The 23553-nt window shown below is 42.9% G+C and overlaps 3 protein-coding genes across 5 annotated transcripts; 2 read left to right on the top strand and 1 right to left on the bottom strand.

Moving 5' to 3' along the window:
* Positions 1 to 3807: 3807 nt before the first annotated feature.
* si:dkey-70p6.1 (uncharacterized protein LOC570575 homolog) lies at positions 3808 to 7059 on the bottom strand. Its single transcript, XM_067238987.1, has 6 exons — positions 6926 to 7059; positions 6765 to 6822; positions 6595 to 6628; positions 5772 to 6331; positions 4491 to 4628; positions 3808 to 4350 (listed from the first exon to the last, which is right to left on the bottom strand). The coding sequence occupies exons 1-6, from the start codon at positions 7057 to 7059 to the stop codon at positions 3808 to 3810; spliced, it is 1467 nt and encodes a 488-aa protein (XP_067095088.1).
* Positions 7060 to 12168: 5109 nt separating this feature from the next.
* Positions 12169 to 15814, top strand: nkain5 (sodium/potassium transporting ATPase interacting 5). 2 transcript variants are annotated; one of them, XM_067240192.1, is made up of 7 exons: positions 12169 to 12415; positions 13185 to 13322; positions 13486 to 13566; positions 14009 to 14206; positions 14435 to 14495; positions 15176 to 15241; positions 15371 to 15814. In XM_067240192.1, exons 1-6 carry the CDS (start codon positions 12362 to 12364, stop codon positions 15229 to 15231), a joined length of 588 nt encoding a protein of 195 aa, XP_067096293.1. In that variant the 5' UTR covers positions 12169 to 12361; the 3' UTR covers positions 15232 to 15241; positions 15371 to 15814. The 2 variants fall into 2 exon arrangements, with proteins under 2 accessions (XP_067096293.1, XP_067096294.1); XM_067240193.1 differs by lacking the exon at positions 15176 to 15241 and having other exon boundaries at positions 12219 to 12415; positions 15371 to 15485.
* Positions 15815 to 16620: 806 nt separating this feature from the next.
* On the top strand, positions 16621 to 23259 carry ythdf1 (YTH N6-methyladenosine RNA binding protein F1). Of its 2 annotated transcripts, none has more exons than XM_067240308.1 (6): positions 16621 to 17015; positions 17354 to 17378; positions 17765 to 17859; positions 17980 to 19626; positions 19778 to 19822; positions 20591 to 23259. In XM_067240308.1, exons 1-6 carry the CDS (start codon positions 16989 to 16991, stop codon positions 20615 to 20617), a joined length of 1866 nt encoding a protein of 621 aa, XP_067096409.1. In that variant the 5' UTR covers positions 16621 to 16988; the 3' UTR covers positions 20618 to 23259. The 2 variants fall into 2 exon arrangements, with proteins under 2 accessions (XP_067096409.1, XP_067096410.1); XM_067240309.1 differs by having other exon boundaries at positions 17780 to 17859.
* Positions 23260 to 23553: the final 294 nt, after the last annotated feature.

The following is a 23553-nucleotide window of genomic DNA, read 5'->3' on the forward strand; positions in this document are numbered from 1 at the left end:
ATTCAGATTAGTTTATCTGTGTCTGGGAATGACTGAACGGAATCAGTTCGATCTCCTCCGAATGTTCTGAGGATGAAGTTAATGTAATGTTGCTTTATAGTACCTACTGAAACTGACTCAAGTGTGATTTTGAATACGAATCATGTCATCTCAGCTACAGTAGTGGTTGAAATTTTTATAATAAATTTGAAATGAATCCAAATGAGAGGTGTCCAGTATCCTTCATCATAGTGGATAGTGATACTGTATACACAAGTATCCAACAGCTTAGTGAACAGTGTACAGAAATAATGCACTAAGCAGACGTGGAGATATTTGCTGTGGCTGGTGATGTGGGACTGAAAACAGCAGCATTCAGACAACTCAGTCAACTGGCAGTTCTGACACACGTTGATAGGAAATAGGATTCGCTCACACACGCATCTCAAATAAAACATACTAAGGTTGTCTGGATATGTGGTGTGTCAGGCACAGGTGAAACTATGGCCCCTGCAAGGTGCTGCTTGACCTGTAGGGGCCACTATGGTTAATTCATATTATCTGCCGACGTGTTTGGAGTACTTTATCTCTGTTGTTTCCAACCATATAATAGACAGTATTGTCATATGAATAAGTATTAGGTTCCATTCACTTCATTGTCAAAGAGATGTATATTTATATTCATAAAGAAGATGAAATTGCTCAACATTTCAATGCCATTGAATGGTTTCACACCCTCCCTTGATAACATGGTATTTTGCTGTTATAATGCATATAATGTGTAGGCCTACAGCAGGTAATATTTACTTAACCTAAGTTAGTGTGTTGGGCAGTTTTTGTAAAAAATGGCATCACATGCACTCAAACCCCGCAATCTCCAAGGCCTTTCCCTACAAAATACATAAAAACAAAAACAACCAACGTGCCGACATATAGGTCCACTGTTGACCTATGTGTACATTAAAACATACTTATTTTATGATGAATACAAAAAATCTAGCATTATCTTTTAGTGTTCTATACTTAGTAAGCTGTTGATATTGATTTAATTGGTTTCTACATAACCATAGACATTTCATATAGCTTAAATATATGTACTTTACAGCCATTGGTGATCAGACGGAAACGTAAGACAGATCTGTTAAGGGGTTATCTCTCAGTCTTCGCAGACTGGGTGACACCGTGATCACGGATGTCATGCGATGCATGCTGTATTCTCGAAGACAGCGAAAGACTTGCCTGCCCATGTGACTACTGCCTCAAGGTTAACCTGTTACTATGGAGACAAGTCCACCAATGAAAATTCAGCAGACGGTTGCGATGTTGACAGCAAGCTTTTTGTTTTAAGGGTGACCTATTTTTTCTACAGCTACTCAGACGCAGACCCCACTATTCACACACACACGCGCGCGCACACACAAATATGGATATTCGTATACACAAAGAGCATGCATACAAACAAGAGGAAAAATTAGCTACTGAATTTGGATAATTAGGTCGAACTTAAATGCGACAACTGAAAAAAAAAAAAACCTTGAATATTAAAATGACATGTAGGCCTATGTGCATTATTTACCCTGTGAAAATAATTGGTTAAGTCGTTCGTTACAATTTTGGTTATTTTGGGCAACTTCAACAATAAACACTCATTCTAACATTTACGATCTGTCTTCATAAAGCTACAGTTAGCCTTTGAAGCAATAAGAATTCGTCTGTAACAGCATCCATTGTCTTGTACTTTGTAAAAACAGATTTCAGAGCTGCCTAATGTTACCTTAAGAATCGTATCTTTGGTGTAGAGGGAGCATCAGAAAGAATGCTGTGTGTTTGATTTATGGCTTTGATCATATGGTTGGATTGTTGGGAAGACATTTGTTTAAGCTGTGTTGTGGCCTGAAAAAGTTAGTAGTTATTGCAACTACTTTCAGTTAGCCTAAAGAAGCAATTCGGTTTTAAGGCACATGTAGGATGGATTAAAAAGTGAAACTATGAAAGAGGTCATATTTTTTTTAAGTGCCACTTTATTACAAAAGTATAAACTTGACTGACATTTTCATGAATAGTAATCTTGATATAAAACATTACAATCTTTTGCACTTAGCACTTAATTACACGCTTCGAGTACAAGACCCTGTAGTCTGAATAGCAAACACACAACATTAGCTGCCACATTAAACTTAGCTGGGCTTTCAAAGAACACACCATAGCTTAAATGGCTCCAAAATTAACAAACAAAACATCAAAATTCACAATGTAGCTGTTTTGTCGTTTTTGTAACCAGACAAAGTCATTCCAAAAACACAATCAAACATAATAGTAAAAGATAGATTTCTTGACACCAATTATATATTTATTATTCTTTCTCTTTTGTAACGTACATACACATTGCATCAACATACAGAATAATCACATTGTGTGCTGGGGATATTTGGTCAAATAAATTCCTCTTTAGTATCCAAGTTTAGAAGATACTCTCCTCAACAACAACAACAACTATACCTTAGTATTGGCTTTTGCTCACATCACTGTCTTGTTGTTTATTTGTTCCATATTTTTCCAAAAGACATCACTGACAGAGAGAGAGAGAGAGAGAGAGAGAGAGAGAGAGAGAGAGAGAGTGAGAGACAGAAAAAAGAATGTTCATCATTAGAGCAATAAGACAAAGATTGCTACTGTAGTAGTTCTCAGGTTAACCAGCTTCCACGGCTGCAGCAGGGTGTGACCCCGTATGACCACACAGCAGGTTGATTGGTCCACTGTGTTGATACTGAGGATGGAGCAGGAAGAGAGGTGTGGCCAGCCTCCACCTATCTGCAGTTCTGATAGTCTCGTGTTAACAAGCCACAGATGTGGGCGGAGAGGAACCTGACTCCACTCACAGCCACAGGCTCAGTGACCAATGTGCTGAATCTACTTAACATAGTTCTCTCAAAGAGATACAAAGCAACGCTAAAATAACTAAACAGTCAACAACAGTAAAAAAAGAAACCATTCAATATAGGTATCACGTGACGGTGCTTGATTTTTTTGTTCGATTTTCTTTCTTTTTTTTAGCATGCAAGTTTTAGCAGGCAAAGTGCAGAAACAGGATAGACAAATTAAAACACTTCATTTACAGACGGCAGTGGAGACAGTTTTGTAGTCCATGTAATATGAAACATAATATGAAAAAGGGTAAAATATCTGGCCTCTTTTCATATGAATATGGTCAAAATTATTTCTATATATTTTAGGAGGAATGCGAAATGTGTGCAATTTTGTAATTATACTCTCATTTTACTCTTGGTCCCTGAGCTTTCAAGTATTCTGATTAATATTTATCTTCTTTAGATTATCATTTCAATTCCTTCCAGATTCACATCTTGACCAACTACAGGGAAGGTCTGCCACACCCAGACTAAGTGCTACCAAAGGAGTGAACACAATACTGTGCTACTTCCTAATTGGGGTCCAGGTTAGACAAGGACAATGTCTACCCACTACAATAGGGGAATCATTTAGGCTTTTCCCTTAAATTGTGCTATACACAGCATTAAAATAGAAGTGCTACAATGATCATACAGAAACAACTTCTGTCCTAGTGTTGTGCTCTTTTCGTTTTGTTTACTACCTTTGGATTCATTTTAAGGTATAGATTGTACCCAGGGACTTCTGTAACCCAGGTCATCGAGCCAACTCGATTGCCCTAAGGCCTCTGTAGGCTCTGAAAGGCAGGATGTCATGACTCAAATGTAAACAGTATGCGTGAGTGAGCATGAGAGGCTTCTCCACCTGCTCTCCCTGTGCTGTTCTTTGTGCGGGGATGAGGTGTCATAGCACAGGTCAGCCTTAAAGCCCTGTGACGTACATCTCCATGCCGTCGTTGAAGGTGAAGATGGTGGTGGTACTGGAGGTGGTGGAGCCCTGCTTCAGGTCCCCAATGCTCTCATAGAGGTTCTCCCCTGGCAGCAGAAGGGCTTTGGCGGGCAGGTGTTGTAACTTGGGGGTCTGCTGCGTAGGTGGTGGTGGCGGAGGCTGCTGCTGCTGCAAGGGCTGCTGGGATTTCTTCCTCCGGGGCCGCAGTGTGGCACAGGTGTTGGGGGGCCTCTCTCGCTTCCAGCCGCCACCTCCATCCATGGCCTCATAGGCCACATCGCATTCCTCCGTCCCAATGGACTCATAACAGTGGTCATCCAATATGCCGGGGGGTCCTCCAACTGCTTTTCCCTCCAATGGGGCCCATGTCTGGGGCTTGACCACCACACTGAACCCCCCATCTCGCTCCCGGTCGCCACGCCCCAAGGTCCGGAAGCCACTGTTGGCTGGGGGAGACCCAGGCACAGTTCTCTTCTTTTTACCCGGCTTGCACACCTTTGAGTACATCTCTGCAACCTGCAGGCCAACAGGAACACACTCAGTACAAATAAATCAGATATGAACATACAGACTCTGCACACACAAAGAGACAAACACAGATAGTTTGTGCATTGTAAACAACAACAAAGAGCTCTCGTTCCATCCCGACTCACCACAGCTGTGGATGGCTGTATGATATTCTCTCCACTGTGAGGACTCAGAGGGCCTAAAGGCTTGTTTTGGAGCATGGTGATGTCATCATCTTCTGGAGGCTTCCAGATGTACTGCTCGCCATTACCCATAAATACTGCTTCCTGTCAGCCAATCAGAAAAGCGAGGAATTTGTCACCCAATGTTATAATAAGTATTCTGCCAATCCCACATGCAGTTTCAGAATTGATCATTAACAATTCCAGCACACACAGCACAGCTCCACCCACAACCCCACCTGCATCATTAATGAAGCTGTTGAGACGGTGTAGTGCTTCAGATACCTCAGACTAACCCCGGACAATAAACTGAGCTTTGAACAGCACACCACTGACATCCACAGACGCTCCCAACAAAGATTTTCCGCCATCTGCAAACTCAAAGCGCTTTCTGTTCTCCCCCACCTTCTGTTGTGGCTTACATGTTCCCCCAGTTTCTTCAACATGTTAACTGCCTCCAATAGGAACCAACTCCATAATGGTTTGGCAAGATAATCATTTTGTGCAGAGCAAGTACCATTGAACATGACCCCAGGCACCCCCTCAACCCATTCTTCACACTGCTTCCATCAGGTCGCAGATACAGATCCCTGGCCTGGAAACAGGCACGCTATGACATGAGTTGTGTTCCCTCTGACTGCCATAGCGTCATTAAACAAAACACAATGGTAACTAGCAGATGAACATATGCTATATATATATATATATATATATATACAGTAAGTATTCATATTAATGTGCATCCCTTCTTGCTTCAACATCCTTGCAGATGGGAATATGAGGTGATCAAGGATCAAGGCGGTTTATGCAAAGACAATTTGCATAATATTGAGACACATGGAATATTTGACATTTAAAAAATACTGCATTTCCCAACAGCTTTGAGAAGTGCATATTTGTTGACATATTATATTGAAATTTGCTGAATGAATGATGCAGCTTGCTGTGCGTTCGACATTACTATAAGCAGCATTGTCTATGCACTACTAAAGTGTATTTCAATGAATTGCGTCATTCATACTCCATCCACCAAGACTGAGAGGCACTGCTGAGAGAACAGAAATCTATACCGTGAACACTAATGTATACTCTCTGCATGCACACATGCAGACACAGCACGACACAAAACACACACATGGAGGTTGTGTGCAAACATGTATATATGTGCACTTGGCTAACGTGAGGCACATACAACTTCTCAATCAATCATTGTTAATCATTTTCACACTGTATATTTGGGTCACTAACCTTGGGGAAACTAGGAAGATTGAAAGCCTCCATGTTCTTACGGGGCATCTTCTGGCTATGAGGGTGTGGCGGTGGAGGGGCAGGGTGTGATGGTGGGGCGTGGCGTGGGGGTGGAGCCGGTGGCTCCCCCATATCCGTCCCGCTATCCCTCTTCTGGGGGGCTTTGTCTGCCTTGCGCAGCTTCCGGACACAGGCGTACTCAGCTGCATCCTGGGGGTGGGGTGGAGCCATCACCTGGGCCACTGGCTCCTGCTCAGGCAGCCCCCCTTCCACCCCATCCCCATCTAGGTCAGGGGGTGCTGGGGTGTTGGCAGGGACAGCCGGGGGGGCTGGAGTGTCCGTCTGACCAGCCCTGCCAACCATGGCGTAAAGGGTATCGTCAGTCCCACGTTTGGGAGAGGAGCGGTGCCCCACCTCGGAGTAGGTGTGCTCCCCGTCCTCTCCGGTGCCCGAGGGAATCTGGGGCAGCTGGCGGCCCTGGGAGCGCAGGTCTGAGTTGGACCTGCGGCTGGGCAGCAGAAGAAGATCCATACTGGCTGGACGATTCTTTTTAGAAGCCTCTGTAAAGCAAACAGACATCATAGTCAATTAGAAACAAGCTCCTTGGCAGCTCACAGCATCTGGTATCAACAGGGGGCATGCGAATGAGGACGTTGTCTGGGAAAGGAAGAAGATCTTTTTTTTCTTTTTTTTTTTTACCGAAAATGTGTCACACGTGTTTGGGACTGACTGAACATTTGAAGATTTTAGAACCCCAACAAGTAAATGTTGAACTCACTCTTGCCATTGCAGTTTAGCTTGTTCATCTCAGTGTCCGACTTGCTGATGGAGCGCAGCTTGGACTGCCTGAGTATACCCTGAGAACACACAGACCAGCCATGAGAGGGGGGGGGGGAGGGGGGGTCTCTATGGTCCACAGATACGTACATGTTAAAGTATCATGCCAGTGATAGAGTAGGGGGCTGCAGTAAGGATTTGCAGATTAATGCTCACCATGTCCATCAACCTGTGTTTACCACCCTCGCCGGAAACATTATGAGCCTTCCCTTTCCTAAAAAAAGATATCAATTACAGTATGTTAAACCTTGTCTGTGTGTTTGTGTGTGAGTATGTGTGTTTAGGGGTGTAATCTTTCGGGGGGGGGGGGCTCTCACCTCTGGCAGCCCACACAGAGCACCACGATCAGGATAGTGACAACGAAGGCTGAGGCAGCAGCGATAGCGCCCAGCAGCAGGACCTTGCCGTAGGGAGGAGCAGTGAAGTTCAGCCCGTCCTGCATGGAGGCCATGTGGGAGCGCTGACGCTCACTTTCTCACACACACACACTCACACCCTTACACACACTCACACCCTTACACACATGCACACAGGGAAGCGCCACAGTCTCCCTGGGATCTACCAAACAGAGGAGGGAGAGAGTACAGGTTGCTTGATACTGTGCTCATCTGATCTTTTTACAGAAGCGCATTGAACAGCAAGTCAGCAGAACTGGGGCAAACAAACAGACAAGGAACATGTTACAACTTCGTATAAAGGAAAAGAGGAACTGCTATTAACCAATGCCAATACAAGTGTAAATAAACTCAGGCCACAAGGAACGAGGCCAAGTCAAAGACTCCCACTGTGATAGGACACACAAACTTGTCACAAAATATCAAAGTGCTGTTTGTTGGTGCTGCACAACAAACAGTGGAACCATGTATCACAGCAGATGACAATATATTTCCCTTTATTTGCCTAGCACCTGATTAGACTGAAAGGGTATGTATTTGACAGTATTTCTTTTTTCAACCAACCCAGGAAAACCTCCAGTCTCTCCACCCCTCCTTGGCTCAGTCCTCCTCTCTCCTGCCTTCCATGTTTTCCTCTCCATTGACTGTTCTGTTTCTCACCCGCATCTGTCTCCTCCCCAGCTTCTGAGGGTTTGAGGGGATGCTTGATCTTCTATTACCCTGGCAGGTTCACACACATCAGGTATCTCACCTGTATCCTGCAACCAGCAGATGAACCGCAAAATAACTTTGTAGGCCAAGGATATGGAAGGAGAACAACAATATCTCATATTGACAGCAGGTATCTGGTGACAGTTCAGAGTACCCTGTGGGTCTGCATGCTTCACACACACACACACACACACACACACACACACACACACACACACACACACACACACACACACACACACACACACACACACACACACACACACACAGTTACTGACAAACATAACAAGATGAGCAACTGAGATTCCTCCCTGTGTTTATTGTGATCTATTCAATGCTTTCATAATTCTTGCACAACAGCATAAATATGAAAATGATTTCTGAGTCACAGCAAAGTGTTCAGTCAGTCTGGGGTGAAACAGACAAGGAAGTATAATTGTTTTACAGTCTGGTGTGAAACAGAGGATATCTATATCCAAAGAGAATAGAGGGAATCCTTCAGTTTTAAACTATCAAGTGAAGAGCAAGTGTGCTATGACAATTGGGGTTATGAGTGATGTCCTGACATCGTCCACTCCCATTCAGAACAGATGAGGCTCTGAATGATGGACTACCAAATGGAAATAAGGGCTTCCAAACAGAGATCCTTCTTTGCCAACAGCTACTGTACATTGTCCTACTTGTCTTTAACAGATATGTACAACATATTTCAAGGACAAAATAATATATATACTTACATTTATTTCTGTACAGCATCAAGTGCCTTTACCACAATGCAGTGGATTTTTACAACCTATGTGCCAATTTGGTATGTGCTAACATGGATGGTATTGTACCTCATTAGCATACTTGTGTGGTAATCCAAAATGGCTGAAGCAGCTCAAATAAATCAGCCTTAGTATTGCCATTTGGTGATCTGTAGAATCCTATGAGGGAATATTTGATACATTGTACAACCAGGTGGAAGAAGATTCATTCATTCTCATGCCTCCAAAAATCATGTTAGGTGCAGTTGCCTAGACCAAGTACAAAAACATGCAGTGCTTTCCTTGACTCCAGACGTATATGTTATGATTAATATTAGTACACCTTAGTCAGAATTTTTTTTCTGATCCTGTTTTTTTTGTGCGAACACTTGGTAATCCAATGAACATATTAGGACGACACACTTTAAAACATTTACATCTTCACTTTAGCTACTTCCAGTAATGCCAACTAACAGACAATTTATAGCATGGCACAACAGTAGGGGGTTTAGGGAAAAAGATGGAGTTTCAATGCTTCTAATCAAATGTTCAGATGTTCTTGGCATGCTGTCCGTTCCTCTACAATCTCATTATATTTCATGGCCATGTCTATAACATTGACACCTTGGAGGTTTGAACCTATTCTGAATATTATATTAATTCACAATGTTGACCAATGTATGTCTTTCTATATCTGAATGAGTTTCTAATTGGAACCAAGAAGAGATAGAGTGTCAGGAGCATGGTGAAGGGGAGAAAAGCAGGGGGTGGCAGGGTGAGACGAAAAGAGAGAGACAGCCAGGAACATCAGTCTGTGCGTGGGTGTCCTGTGGCAGGTGTTTGAAGAAGCTAAAAGAAAGCTGATGATGAGAAGAGCCTGTCATATTCTAACAACTAGGTTTCCCTGCCTTACTCTCCTGTCTCAGTCTGTCCACTTCCCCACCCATTCTTCTCTCTCTCACACACGGTTTCAGTAGCTCTCTCTCTCTCTATCCCCCTGCCTCCCCCTGCGGTGCTCAGGCAGAGTGACGCCTCAGCACTGCAGTGTAATCTCTGGCCCTGGAGCAGCTTTCTCCGAGCCAACCAATTGGACGTAGTTCTCAGAGCAGAGCAGTGAAATGGCCCTCCACCAGCAGCTTGCCTGCTAAACAAAAGCCCTCTCCCAAGCCATGGACCACATCCCCCCGTCTACGGCACTCACAACACTGAGCCCTTGAACCAGAACAGTCAGATGAAATATGTTCCTCCGCATGTCCCTGTTTGTAGACGCATGGCCTGTTGTTGTCCTACCTGTACAGCCCAGGGGAAGGGTGAGTCAGGTCGGGGGGTGAGAGGAGAAGTAACAAACTGGAACATTAGTCATCAAAACCATCCAAATTATTCTGTCTCTATTGCCTCAAATCTAGGTGTCCAGTGCCCCCCCAAAATGTCTCTCTCCTCAGAGTTAGGGCACTTTCCTTATTGAGCTTGCAAGAAAAAAAGTTGTTATTGAGTATTGGGAGGGCAAGACCAACGTCTTTGGTGTGTGAAAGATTGCATGATTATGTGAATTGGTCAAAAAGGTTGTAACATTCATGTGTATTTGCATGTCTAATTTATTCATCCACAGGTACTATGAATAGGCTAATTATGAGACAAGCTTAGCCCACTGCGTGACTGTCTTGTGAGTGTCTTTCATTGAACTCCAATTGGGTTGCCTGTGCACTCACTGGTGCTAACATAAAAAGCCAAATCTCTGATCTCTATTCACTTGACAGTAGTGTTAAACCAACCCAAATTCTACTTACATTTATTCTACGAATAAACCCACGCAAGGGCGCTGCATCAAGAGGGGTTGTTATATTTCCTCTTCAACCCCCTCATTGAGAATCAATCATACGGTATTTGTGGTTTAATGATTCGCGCCCATGCTACCACGTCGCGGTTAGAACGGGCTTTCCCATCTCTTCAGTGAGAAAGAACCCTGACATCTCAAACGGCGACGATTCTGTACACAACAGGTTATAAAAACACAGAGCGGACCCAGTGATAGCAGCTGACAGGCAAACCTGGGTGTGAACAGAGGGTTAGAGATGAAAGTCGAATGTGGCATGCCCAGGTAGCGATATTAACCACGAATGCCATTTTATCTGTTCAAATAAGCTTCAAATTGATGCTGTGTGCTCCCACCATCACTTTGAAACACTTGTCAGATAAAAAGCAGTTGATCTTTATTTTGATGGTTCTTCCGTGATCATCAAGGCATTTCTGAATCATTTGAAGATCAAAGCGAAATGTATGCGCGCAGCGTTGAGTCCCTGAGGTCAGGTTGCAACGCACACGACAAAGCCAGTCCCCCACACCACCTTTTAAGAGGGATGGGAGGGGGCAAACCATTAATGATATGGGTCTAATGTTAATTATCCTTAATGATTCACACAGTCGACTCAAATACAAGGTGATATCAGTTACATTTCATCGGAAGGCGTCTCTTTGAATGTTCCACACATGAAATAACAGTCAAGTCTTCTGATGAACTGGTTAACAACGTCGAATCACAAAAGGCAATGCAGTAACTGGAAATCCTGCACACGTGTCTGTAATAATCGTATGGCTATCAGATGTAACGGTGGTGGATCTGTGAACACAAAGAATCGAGCTGTGCAAACTGCTGGAGCCCCAAATATATACCTACCATGCATTATTAGGCTTATCTTGAAGTACATTCAACTAAATATATATGCACTTATGGGAAGAGATGGGTATTTCCCAGGCTGACAGCGACATTTGGGCAGACCATTGCGTTACTTACTCAGTTCAAAGATTCTGGAGGCGCGACGGCGCGCAGCATCTACCTTGGTCGGTTTCTTCAATTTCTGCTTCCACTCGGACCATGCACTCTCCGCAAGCATAATCAATCAAAGTCGATTGCTTGGGTCTCGTTCTCATGTGAAAACATAAATGCAGCATTGCATTTGGCATTCTACGACGCCCACAATCCCTCACGCGCCCTGTTGTCTCCTTTTCCGAAGAGAAAAGCAAGTACACAAACGACTATGTTCCGCCCAATGTTATGTCGAACCGATAGTCTCCTCCACAGTTTTTAAGCCCCCTCCATCCCTATAGCCTGCTCTCAATTCCTCGGCATGGCTGTGGTTCCATGTGACGGAGAGAACTGGAGACCCCCAATTATGATTTTGTCTTTTGCGTCTAGCGTCATCAATCGGAAGGGCTGAGAAGTGTCGGGGATTGAATGAATGGAGTTTAAATAAAATGTCTCATGGTTTGTAGTAGCCACATTTCTGCTGTGCAGTATGTTTGTATGGATAAAATAATTCCTAAAATATTTGGTTATCGAATCTCCAATAGATGGGACGGGGACATTCAATGCACATGGAACAATAGGCCTTAGCAAATAAGAAGGTTACGTAGGCCATAAAACCATATAGTTATGATACATTTAGGCCTGCATTGGTCGATCGAGCTTTTAAATGATCTAAGTTGCTTAATATCATTGTCTCGTGGTCGTGGATATGACAAGCGATGACGACCGATAAGGCTTCACATTGGTGTCATTCTCCGACATAGATGCGAACGTCTCTGCTTTCCAGTTGTCTAACTCCACCTACTGGATTCTTTTCACTAGTGCAGAGGGTAGGCTATCAGTCCCCCACCTATGGAGCATCAGTGAGTAGGCCTATTCTCCTTCAATCCTGCCTCTACCCTCCCCCTCCTCGCTTCACATGGGTAGCCTACGACGTGTTTTTCTTCTCAGTCCATCTTGCAGTGTCTCGCTATACAGATCGTCCTCGTTTACGCATTTGAAAATGGGACTAAAATAAATTCCTTTTTGAAATTGAAATGTCTTTTTACCAGTTTGCAACTCCGATTCACGTCTTGGACTGACTTATATACAGAGAAAATGGGGTGCTGTTCTGGTCGCTGTATGCTGATCTTCCTCTGTACTCTCCAGTTGGTGAGATCATTTTCCTCTCATGATGCTCCGACTTTCAAAACAAAAACAAAACAAAAAAAACACCTGCAAAGCCGTGTTACAGTTATCTTATTTTTCAGCCATTACTTTGGTATTATGCTGTTGAGAAACGATTACATGTGCACACAGTATTTCTTTAGATTATTTTCCTTTGGTTGATAGTCTACTCGATTATTATCTTTCTATGTGAAAAGAAATACTAGTAGTTACTGGCCAGTAATAGTTTATTCTCGTTATTAATACTGCTTTACCACATTATTTCATTATTAAATGACCAATTTTTTATTTAATCATTTTTTGTTCTCCGTCCCTGACCACTCCTACTTAGGTCAACTCTAAAACGTTTTTTTTTTTTTTATTCAGTTGGGGTTCAACAGAGAAACAGACAACCCCCACTCTAAAAGGCTGCTGCTACTTTGTCTCCTCTCTTTCTTCCCACCCTGCCCCCCGTTCTGACTGATTGAGAGGCAACCTCATAGGACAGGGCTCACATCCCTGGTCTGCCTCTGAAACATGCTTTGTCCCCCATGGCTCAGTAACCTTGACAACTTGGTTGAAAAATCAGTACTATGCTTTGTGGGATAGACAGGAGAAAGATGGTTGTGTAACAGGTTACAACTGCTTCAGATCATGAGTTGAGAGTACAGAAGAAGAAAAAACGGACTTCTTCATACATTGATGCATGCATACTAATTTGTTACCCATTTAATATAATTTACTCTCTCCTCCTTTCTCATGTTGACTTTTTCAGATAACTGCTCTGGAGAGGCAGGTGTTTGACTTCCTTGGGTACCAGTGGTTGCCCATCATGATCAACTTCCTGCAGATAATCATGGTTATCTTAGGTCTCTTTGGTACTATCCAATACAGACCCCGCTATGTTGTCCTGGTGAGTGGCAATGTCATGTCAGACTCTTAAGATTACAATATTTCTCCATCACTGATGCAAATATCAACATTTGTTTGCTCTTTGTTACAAATTATTTGATGAACTTGATAAGTCATAAGTCAGCCTTCACCTAACTTGTCCTCTGATGTCCTCACCTCCTCAGTACCTGCTCTGGACATTGTTGTGGGTGGCTTGGAATGTCTTTGTCAGCTGTCTGTACTTGGACCTGGGAGGGCTTTCAAAGGTAATGGCCCTGTGTGTTTAATAATTAGAGACCTGCTTCTAACCGCTATGTGCTCTCCAATATATGTTCCTGTAACTCCTCTTCACAAACTCCGTTGGATTGTCTTGCAACCACAATAACACAGTAGAGATACCCCATGGCTCTGTTGGTTACTGGTCTTTACAATTCAATAATCATATTAATGTTGTAACCATTCTCGTGGATGAGCTGTTCTAGCAATAACACTTTGGACCTGTTCTGTATTTTGTTGTTTAAACTGCAATTTATTTCCCCCCACAAGCATAAAAATAATTTTTGAGAATAGAATAGTTGCAGTACCCCTAAGAAAATGTTGGTAAAGCAGCTATTGAATATATTCATTCCTTCTCTTTGTACCAAACAAAACACACTATTACTGCCTTTGACAAAACGTATTGATAATGGTTGTGGTGTGTCATTTCAGGACAGTGATATTCTGTCTCTTGGGGTGTCCCCACATCACTCTTGGTGGAAAGGAAACGGGCCAAGTTGTGAGCGCAGAGACCTCCCTGCCACAGGGTGGCAGAGTCTGGAAAACCCAGAGCTCGTCACTGCTCTAGGTTGTTGGCTAGAATACCAATACATAGAGGTCCTCCACTGCATTGTACAGCTTCTCATATCAGTGAGTACACTCACAAACACACACAATACAAATGTTACATACACACTTTCCTACATTTGCTCAGATGACTAATTTCTTGTCATTGCAACACAATGTGTTGTATAATAATGTAAATGATCATTCATTGAAATGAATTATTTGCCTACTTCTGTTCTGTATTGCATCCGTGGATGGAAAATGTTTTAAATAGGGGCCAGTGTGATGTGCAACTGTTATTTGTGTTTACAGCTCCTGGGATTTGTCTACGCATGCTATGTAGTCAGCACTTTCACAGAAGAAGAAGACAGCTGTATGTATATTGTTCAAAATTCTGTCAACACATAAACACACTGTAACGGACAGACTCCCAGGACAGAGGGTACCAGATCCAAGTGCAGGCTTTATTAGACGTAGTCAGACAAGCAGAGGTCACACACAGATAAATCAGAGCAAGGGAGGAGATCCGAAAGGGTAGTCAGGTGACAAGCGCTGGTCTGGCGGGGAAGGACTGGTTGACGAAGTCAAGGGCAAGCTCATGTTCCACTAGACAGGCAAGTTCGGGATCATAGCGTCCTGGTATAATCCAGGGAGAGCAGAGACAAGGTTGTGGGCAAAAACAAGGTCGGTATTACAAAGTATCAAGGTCAGAATTGCTCCGAATGGTCAGCATGAGATTAACAAGACTTCGCTAGGAGTGACGGTAGTGACTGGTAGGACTGGAGCAGGGGAGTGGACTGATTACTCTAACAGTGTGCAGGTGTGAGAGAGGGATTGCCCTCTCAGTACTCCAGTGACTGTGTTCTGTGGCTGCAAGGCCTGATTGTTACACACACTAGCACAGAGAAAAATACATACTTTAGTATTCAGGCCCACCAATACAATGCATGCCTCACTCAACCGTTTATTTATTGCGCTGAGTTATGTCTGAGTTTAACATTTTTCTGTTAAACTTTATTCATCCAAATTAATTTTCTTTTGTTATTCTTGCAGTTAATTTCATTGGTGAATTTCACCATCCTTCAAAACCATCTCAGTTGATCTTTTAGTTTATAGACTGTAAGTAACATCATATGCTCAGACACTATCTTATAAATATAATAATACATACAGGCCTATAAAATGGGCCTTGTGTATAAATATTCATTTATCTCACTCATTTTATCTTCGTGTTTTTTGTTTGTTTAGACTACAAATAAAGATGGTGATTGCAAGGAACCAGCCAGGAGGGCAAAGAAGGAAGAAGCAGATGAAATACTGGTGCTTGGGATCTAATCTGAACTAAAAAATGTAAACAACGTCCTCTATATCAGCACTCTTACCACATGTTACCACAGCCGGACTGCACTATACTGTGTTGTACATCATTGAGTTGAAAAACTGTTCTTCTCACATAACTTACTTCCCACATAACTTATATTGTAGGTACAGACACAGAAGCACTGTAATAGATTTGTGCAGAGATCATAGACTGAAATCTGTGCTTTTATCAAGCATCTGTGTGTGTGTGTGTGTGTGGCGTGTGTGTACTCACATGTAAAGGAGTAGTCAACTGTGGGCCTGACCTATAACTGCAACATTTTCTTGAATTGAAAATAGCAAACAGACAACAACAAAAAAAAGATTCTTCTTACCTTGTGAAATTTTCCTTCTCATTATTACCTCGTGACATTTGTAAATGTGTTCTGTAGTTTTTTTTTTGTGATTTGAGTTTGAGTAGTGAGTTTAAATCAAACTAATTAAGCTTTCCTGTCACCTTGTGTTGGTGATTTTAGTCCTCAAGAGGGTCTATTTAAAAAAAATTACTGCTTAGCTAAAAACAACATAACTTGTGAACAAATCATATAGTTCTGAAGAACATATCAATGCACTGAGCTGTCATGAAACGTTGGCAAGCTAATTGCAGCACATCTATTAATAAAAAGCATCGTAGGAATTGCCAGGGTATGAGAAATAGAAAATGCATTAGACCACAAAAGCAAGGAAAAGGCCACGGTTTACCTTATTCCAAACACCTGCAAGAAAAAACTACCTCTAGCGGCTGATTCCGCTTAGTTTGCACTAACCTACTCAATGCAGAGTGCACTGATTGCCTTTGCATTGGGCATGAATAAAGGCAGATAATGCAGAATATACAATGGTTGAGACAGTCAAGTTGAATTAATTACAGTTTATAGTCAATACAGTTTGTGCAAGGCTTCCTTTATGGTACGTTATGAAATATCAATTTTCGCCCAACATTGGTTGCCGCGCTGGAGCGTCGTCGCGGCAGCGCTAGCGAACAAATCGCACAACGCTGTCGAAGAAACAAGATTACCGCACCCATTGCATTGAACATGAGTGACTTCCGATGTTTTGCCGTCGACGTACCGCGCCTGGTTTGTTGCTGACGTCAATTTCCTATACCAAGACCCCGGATGAACCTGCCATTGGGGGAAGTGAACAGGGCCATCAAAGCACAATAACTGAAATTTTGCCCGTAGAGGGGAATATAACTGCTAGAAACCCTACTGTGCTAATGCCAACAGCGGACTGATTCTATAGTTTCACCAAGATATCACCAGATTGGATTTAAACTGAGAAGGGCACTTGCAGCATTTAGCAGTTGAACTCAAGTTGGTGCTGGCAAAAGGTGCTGGTTACTGTAACGTAGCAAGCAAGAGCTCGCAAGCTTAGCGAGGCCAGCTAGCTTGTGCTACAGAAGCTAGTCCTAGCTAGCTACAGGATCCGAGGAAAACGCAGTCTCTTAAGGGAACACGTCTAATCAAGGATCTACAACCGAATCCGGCGGCTTGCTTGATGAATTATGTCTGCCACAAGTATTGACCCTCAGGTAGGTCGGTCGTATTTTGTGAGAATAATTCCATTCAGTAGTATCAAGCTAGGCCTGCCTTTTTCAGAGAAGGGGGGATGTGCTTCAAATCTATCCAAGCAGATAACTTCAGTGTGTTAGCTTACTAGCTAGCTAGTAGCTTCTTCTGGCAAGTTTGGTCGCCAAGTTAATGTATGATTTTGTTATTTTAAACTTAGCAAATTAGCTGATCGAAATTGACAACGCCAGGAACAAGTTTGTTAGCTGTCTACCTGTCTAGCTATCTAGGTTAGCTTTGTGTTTAAAATTACATGCACTAAGTTTCATTCCCCCTTTCACATGTCTATTTGGTCATGAAGACGTCAAAAGGACAAGATGCTAAAGGTAAGGAAAATTGCCTGCATGTCTAGCACAAGGTCTAAAGAATATTATGAACATTGACATGCCTAACTGGTTAGCACTAGCTTATAAAGGTCTGGATGGCCAAATCAATGGTTAGGCTACTTAATGTCATTCCTTATCTGAGATTTTATTGCGATGTAATAACATTGCCATTTCTGTAGCTCACGATTACTTATATTGTGACACCAAAATTAAGAATTATCGATTTTATTCGTCACATTTTTAAACAAGCTAGTATATATTGAGCTAAATATTTACTCGTGCTTGTAACTAAAATGGACAGGAAATTTACTATTTTCAGTGTATTGGTATGAAACAGTTGTGTTCATTTGATATGAATCTTGCTAAATAAACGTATTATCAAACAGTCTTTCCGGTTTCAGTCCAAAACGGCTCCCTCCACCAGAAAGAAACTGTCCATGACAATGACTTTGAGCCATATCTCACTGGCCAATCTAATCAGGTGAGGATTCTTTTGGTCTCCTTCGGTGTCCTTATCTTTCATGGATTTGTTTAAATACTGAGTTCACATTGTGTGCACCAACACCCTGTATGCTCTAATTTCTCTATTTTCTTTCGGTAGAACAACAGCTATCAATCCATGACTGACCCCTACTTGTCCAGCTACTATGCCCCCTCGATTGGATTCCCCTACCCTCTCAGTGAGGCCCCATGGTCTACTGGTGGTGACCCTCCTATTCCTTACTTGACACCCTATGCGCCACTCAGCAATGGAGACCATCACTTCATGCATGACACTGTGTTTGGGCAGCCTGGGGGTCTTGGTAGCAGTATATATCCTCATAGGTTTAACTTTTTCCCTGAAAACCCAGCCTTCTCAGCCTGGGGTACTAGTGGGTCTCAAGGCCAGCAGACTCAAAGCTCTGCCTACGGGGGCAGCTATAGCTACCCACCCAGCTCTCTAGGAGGTACACTAGTCCCTGATGGCCAGACAGGATTCCACAGTGACACCCTGAGCAAGGCCCCGGGCATGAACAGTCTAGAGCAGGGGATGCTAGGGTTAAAGATTGGTGGGGATGTGACGGGAAGTGGCTCTGGTGTGAAGGGGTTGGGCTCTGTGATTGGTGGTGGTGGAGGAAATGTGGCTGCAGCGGTTGCCACTGGTAATGGAGGGACTCCGATAGGTATGCCTCCTCCGAAGCCTACATCCTGGGCTGCGATTGCCAGCAAACCAGCCAAGCCGCAGCAACTGAAGGCCAAGACAAAACCTGGCATGCCTATGCCTGGGGGAGCCCTGCCACCACCACCCATCAAACACAACATGGACATTGGTACATGGGATAACAAAGGGCCTATAACCAAGGTGGCCCCCCCTCTGCCCCTTCACCACCAACATCAGCACCAGCAGCAGCTCCACTCACATGGCCATCCTCACCTCCCCCATGGACTCCCGCTTCCCCCTCAACAATCCCTTCAGTCAGCTCAGTCTCTTGTGCAGCAGATGACCATGCAGGGCCCTCCCCCTCCTCAGTCCTACCAGAACCACACCTCAGCTCCACTGCCTCAGACCCGCTGGATTGCCCCACGCAACCGAAACCCCGGGTATGGTGGGGGCAGCATGGACAGCAGTGGCTCTTCCAGTGGGGGCGGTGTGGGGAATGGAGGGGCAGGGGGTGTACCTCCAGGATCTGGTCCAGGTGTAGACTCCCACCCTGTGCTGGAGAAGCTGCGAGCTGCCCACAGCTACAACCCCAAGGAGTTTGAGTGGAACCTGAAAAATGGACGTGTGTTCATCATCAAAAGCTACTCTGAGGACGACATCCACCGCTCCATCAAGTACTCCATCTGGTGCAGCACAGAGCACGGCAACAAGCGCCTGGACGGAGCCTTCCGGACCATGAACGGCAAAGGCCCCGTCTACCTGCTGTACAGCGTCAACGGCAGTGGGCACTTCTGTGGCGTGGCGGAAATGCGCTCGCCCGTGGACTACGGCACTAGTGCAGGCGTTTGGGCACAGGACAAGTGGAAGGGCAAGTTTGATGTGGACTGGCTGTTTGTCAAGGATGTGCCCAACAGCCAATTGCGCCACATCCGCTTGGAGAACAATGACAACAAGCCGGTGACCAACTCACGTGACACCCAGGAGGTCCCTCTGGAGAAGGCCAAGCAGGTGTTGAAGATTATCGCCAGCTACAAACACACCACCTCCATCTTTGATGACTTCTCCCACTATGAGAAGAGGCAAGAGGAGGAGGAGGAGGTGCGCAAGGTGGGTGAAGCGCTCAACCATGTTGAGGTCTTGTAGACTAAACCTAATAGACCTTGTTTTTTTGGTTTCATAATGAAGCAATGTATTGCTTGCCTCACTAGGACAGTGTGTCTGACTTCTCACTCTTCTCGCTCATTCTTCCTGTTGACAGAACTTTGAACCAGCGCCCGTCCAGACCCGGTCTCGGCTGGATCAGGTAAAGAACAAGCGTTTTTTCTCCCCTGAACTGGAATGTAAAAAATGACACTAATGTATATTAGTATTAGAAATAATTCCACATACAAAAAGACAAAAGAAGTACAAATATTAAGGATAAACATATAAAAGACACCGGATACTTTTTCACCGGATTGCTATTTAGCACAGCGCCAGATTGCAAAAGAAATGTAAGGTTGTGTAGAATTCAAATTTTTTTTTTGAGAGAGAGCTTTCATTAGCAAGGCAGCTAATACTAACGATACTAACCAGAGCTCATGTGGATTCTCGAAAGCGCCTATTGGTCAGACACATCTGCATCCTTGTTACATTCTAATCGCATGCAAAGCAATAAACCTCATGTATTCGTTTATAGGTTATTTGAAATATTTTGTGGAACATGCATTTGGCATTTTTAGCTCTGTGCTACTGGAATTATATTAAGCTACTGTGTTAATAATCAGTTTCATGTTAGATGTAGATTGTGACGTGTAGGTTACCAGACATTGTCATTTGTCCACAAATTGATTATATAAGTGCTTATTTAATCCACAAAACCTTTCAAGAGGTGTATTCTTTATTTGCATACGAAAGGTCAATTTTGTGTTTTGATATACCTGGGGTGTTCAGCTTAGCTGAATGAAACATTTTTCACTTACACACAGTCCTCACATCTGTGTGGAGGCCAGATATTTAGCTTGTTTCAAAAACGTTCAGTTTGTCTTTTTTTTCTTCTTCTAATTACTGTCTCTTGTCTTCTGTCCCACAGGAGCGCCAAAACAGGAGTAAACAGTAGAGCACATTTATCCTCGGCTTAATCAACAGTTACACTAGGACGTTTGATTTAAAAGACAGAAGAATATGAAGATACAAACAAGCCCTTTTTTCTATTTAATCCTGGTGATTCTCTGCCACCGTCAAGACTTGCGCTTTCAGCTCCAGATACCACCCACCTCTTGTGCAGGGATAACAAGCTGATTCCATGTATTACCTAGCCACCACCGCACTGTTTACGTCACATTTTTAATTTTCCGTTCTTTTCATCGTGTAATTTTCTCTCGTCAGACTGGGTTTGTCAAGTCCTCTCCTGCCCCTCTCTACTCTTCAAATTGAATCAGGGTTTGACTGCACCATGGAGGGAAAAAAATCTGCCACTTTATATCTCAGTACAATCAGGAACAGATGTGTCCTGCCCCTATTTATCCATTGGGGGGCGGTGTTGCCATTTTTCAGAGGTTTGACTGTGCCAACAGGGTTGGAGGATCCAAAAGGCAACGTCGGACTTGGAACTGTGCGATAATAAGACTTCAGTGGTTTATCTATTTTTCATTCAGATCCACAAAATCTATATTTTTGGCTGACTACTGCAGTTCAGAAACCTGCTTTTCTGGAGCCTTAATGTTTTATTTTCTAGTTATTGATGACTTCTCAAAAGAACCGTTCTATAACTGACAGTGCTGGAAATATCAGGGATAGTAGGAAGTCACACAGACTCGACATTTCAAAGGAGGAGATGCAAAGGCCTCTGGGAAGGAAATAACTGGTGTGTCATCCACTGCGGAACTCATGATTTGAATCAAAAATTGTACTATTTACATCCCTCACACCCCTCCACTTTAGGTTCTTTTGATAAATGATGTTCATCATGAAGGGGTTTTGTATGTTACATCGGGAGATTAAAGTTTGTGTACGCAATCCAGTCTGAGAGAATTGTAGCACCCGCCATTTTAAATTAATTGTTTTATAATTAGAATGATGTGATGTAACTGCTACATTTGGATGAATTGTTTGTTGCTTATTTTCTTTGGTAATCACAGTGGTTATTTGTTTGATCACCATCATTCTGTCTTAATCCTTAGTAGGGGGGGGGGTTACTTCTCAAATATGGTTTTGCTATAAATCTATCATGTCCTTCGTAATGCTGAGCTTTAACGTAGGAGTCTATAGTAATGGAGAAAGCCTAAAACGTATAACCTGAAATTAATGTAACTGATTTACTATCAAGAGTAAGAAAAAAAACCAAGAATGAAATATGGTTTCTGTGTGTTTTTTGTTGTTGCTAAATAGTTTGTGTGTCCTAAAATTAAGTCATTTATAAATGTATTGTGATAGAATCAGGTATACTTGGAAGACAGATACATTTATTGGTGGTTGAACATTAAAATACAGAACACTAATTATAGAATGTGCTGTCTTGCAAACTGGTCAGTCCAGATTACATTATGTTGAAACACCGTACAGCCTGGTTGTGAGTGGTTGATGGGGGGGGGGGGGGGGGGGGAGTGACTCATTCTTACAAAACAACTAGTATTTATCTTTTTAACTCCCTTCTATCAGAATGGGGAAATGCTTACCCCTACATATCAAACTGGTAACATACAGACCTGTGTGCACTCATCACCAGAATATTTTGAACGCGATGTCACCTTGTGTGTTGCAGAGCAGTGACAACGGTCTTCTACCCATAACAGAGTTCCAACATTGTCACCTTCTGGATGGTGTGAGTTGTCAGAACATACGTATATCTTATATGCTATGTTTTTGTTTTGTTATTTTGAGTTGTATGCTGTGTGTGTGCAAAGCACTTTAGCCAAATATACCGTGCCCCAAAAGGTCAGTGTTTCTAATGAATACCAGTCGGAGGGCCTCTATTGCCGGGTGGTTCTCAGCAGTGTAGGGAGTCTACAGCAGAACTGTTATGACTGACTTATTGTCCAACAGTGTCAGGTTTGAACAATCACATGATCATGTTGAGGTAATATCAGCTTCTGTATTTGCCAGAGGTCTGTTCCAGATAGTATGACTGATACACTTTTCACCTATTCTGAAATATTAAATTTTTTGAAAAGCTGTATTTTACTTTTCAGTGGCCAGTGTAGCCGCTATTAAAGAACTGACAATGTTCTATTAAAGGGGACATTACGACACATTTCAGCATGCCTAAACCGAATGTTGTTCTTTGACTAGTCATCACATACCCCTGTGAGTCTTTTAGGGATACTTGGTCTGTTTATTATTCTAATACACACGACTGTTTAAGTCAGTTTGGAATGGTTTTATAATCCCTCTCTCCCTGTCACCACTGAAGCCAGAAGAGTAGATGAAGGTGAGAAGGAAATGAAGCTGGAGGCTACTGAGATGCCTTTACGTTATCTTTGCTGAAAAAGCATGTAATGATTGTGTGGCCTAATAGTACAGGACTCACAACACATGCTGATAAATGTTGATATGTTGCGCAATAAAGGGCCATGAGTATTATGGTTATAATTATAGTAGAGTAGTACAGAGTTAATACTGGAAAGAGACAAATAAAGATTATTTAAAATATATACACATGAATTGCAAACAATTTAAATAGAACACTGCAGTTCTGTCAGTGGAAATTAATGGATCACCTTTCCCATTGAGAAGAATTCAAGCCTTAATAAACAACCCATTAAGTAAACATGGTGTCTTGGTATTTACTTTCAGTGTTCACTGTTATTTTGAGGCCATATCATAAGACCAAAAGGTGTCTGTTTTGTTAATGGATAAAGCTTAGTTTTAGCAATAGTTTAACGTAGTCTTTAACGATTGTAGTAACAGCAATTGTTGTAATAGCACCAACTATTAAACATTTACAGAATAAAGAAGAGATCCGATGTGCTCTTTTTTGGGATCTGTTATAAATTCAACCAGCTGAAACGAAATGTCAGCTATACACACGAAATGAGGAACAACCGACCGACCAAC

This window comes from Osmerus mordax, chromosome 7 (assembly GCF_038355195.1).
Source record: "Osmerus mordax isolate fOsmMor3 chromosome 7, fOsmMor3.pri, whole genome shotgun sequence".
NCBI lineage: Eukaryota > Metazoa > Chordata > Actinopteri > Osmeriformes > Osmeridae > Osmerus > Osmerus mordax.

Bases quoted from the DNA above. Each gene is read 5' to 3' on its own strand.
- si:dkey-70p6.1 (XM_067238987.1), bottom strand. From the start codon at position 7,059: ATGGCCTCCATGCAGGACGGGCTGAACTTCACTGCTCCTCCCTACGGC. The intron at 6,629-6,764 runs GTGAGCATTAAT...GTGTGTTCTCAG, and splicing joins AACACAGGTTGATGGACATG to GGTATACTCAGGCAGTCCAA. The intron at 6,332-6,594 runs GCAAGTCGGACA...TTTGCTTTACAG, and splicing joins GTCCAAGCTGCGCTCCATCA to AGGCTTCTAAAAAGAATCGT.
- nkain5 (XM_067240192.1), top strand. From the start codon at position 12,362: ATGGGGTGCTGTTCTGGTCGCTGTATGCTGATCTTCCTCTGTACTCTC. The intron at 13,323-13,485 runs GTGAGTGGCAAT...TCACCTCCTCAG, and splicing joins GACCCCGCTATGTTGTCCTG to TACCTGCTCTGGACATTGTT. The intron at 14,207-14,434 runs GTGAGTACACTC...TTGTGTTTACAG, and splicing joins TTGTACAGCTTCTCATATCA to CTCCTGGGATTTGTCTACGC.
- ythdf1 (XM_067240308.1), top strand. From the start codon at position 16,989: ATGTCTGCCACAAGTATTGACCCTCAG. The intron at 17,379-17,764 runs GTAAGGAAAATT...ATTATCAAACAG, and splicing joins AAAAGGACAAGATGCTAAAG to TCTTTCCGGTTTCAGTCCAA. The intron at 17,860-17,979 runs GTGAGGATTCTT...TTCTTTCGGTAG, and splicing joins TCACTGGCCAATCTAATCAG to AACAACAGCTATCAATCCAT.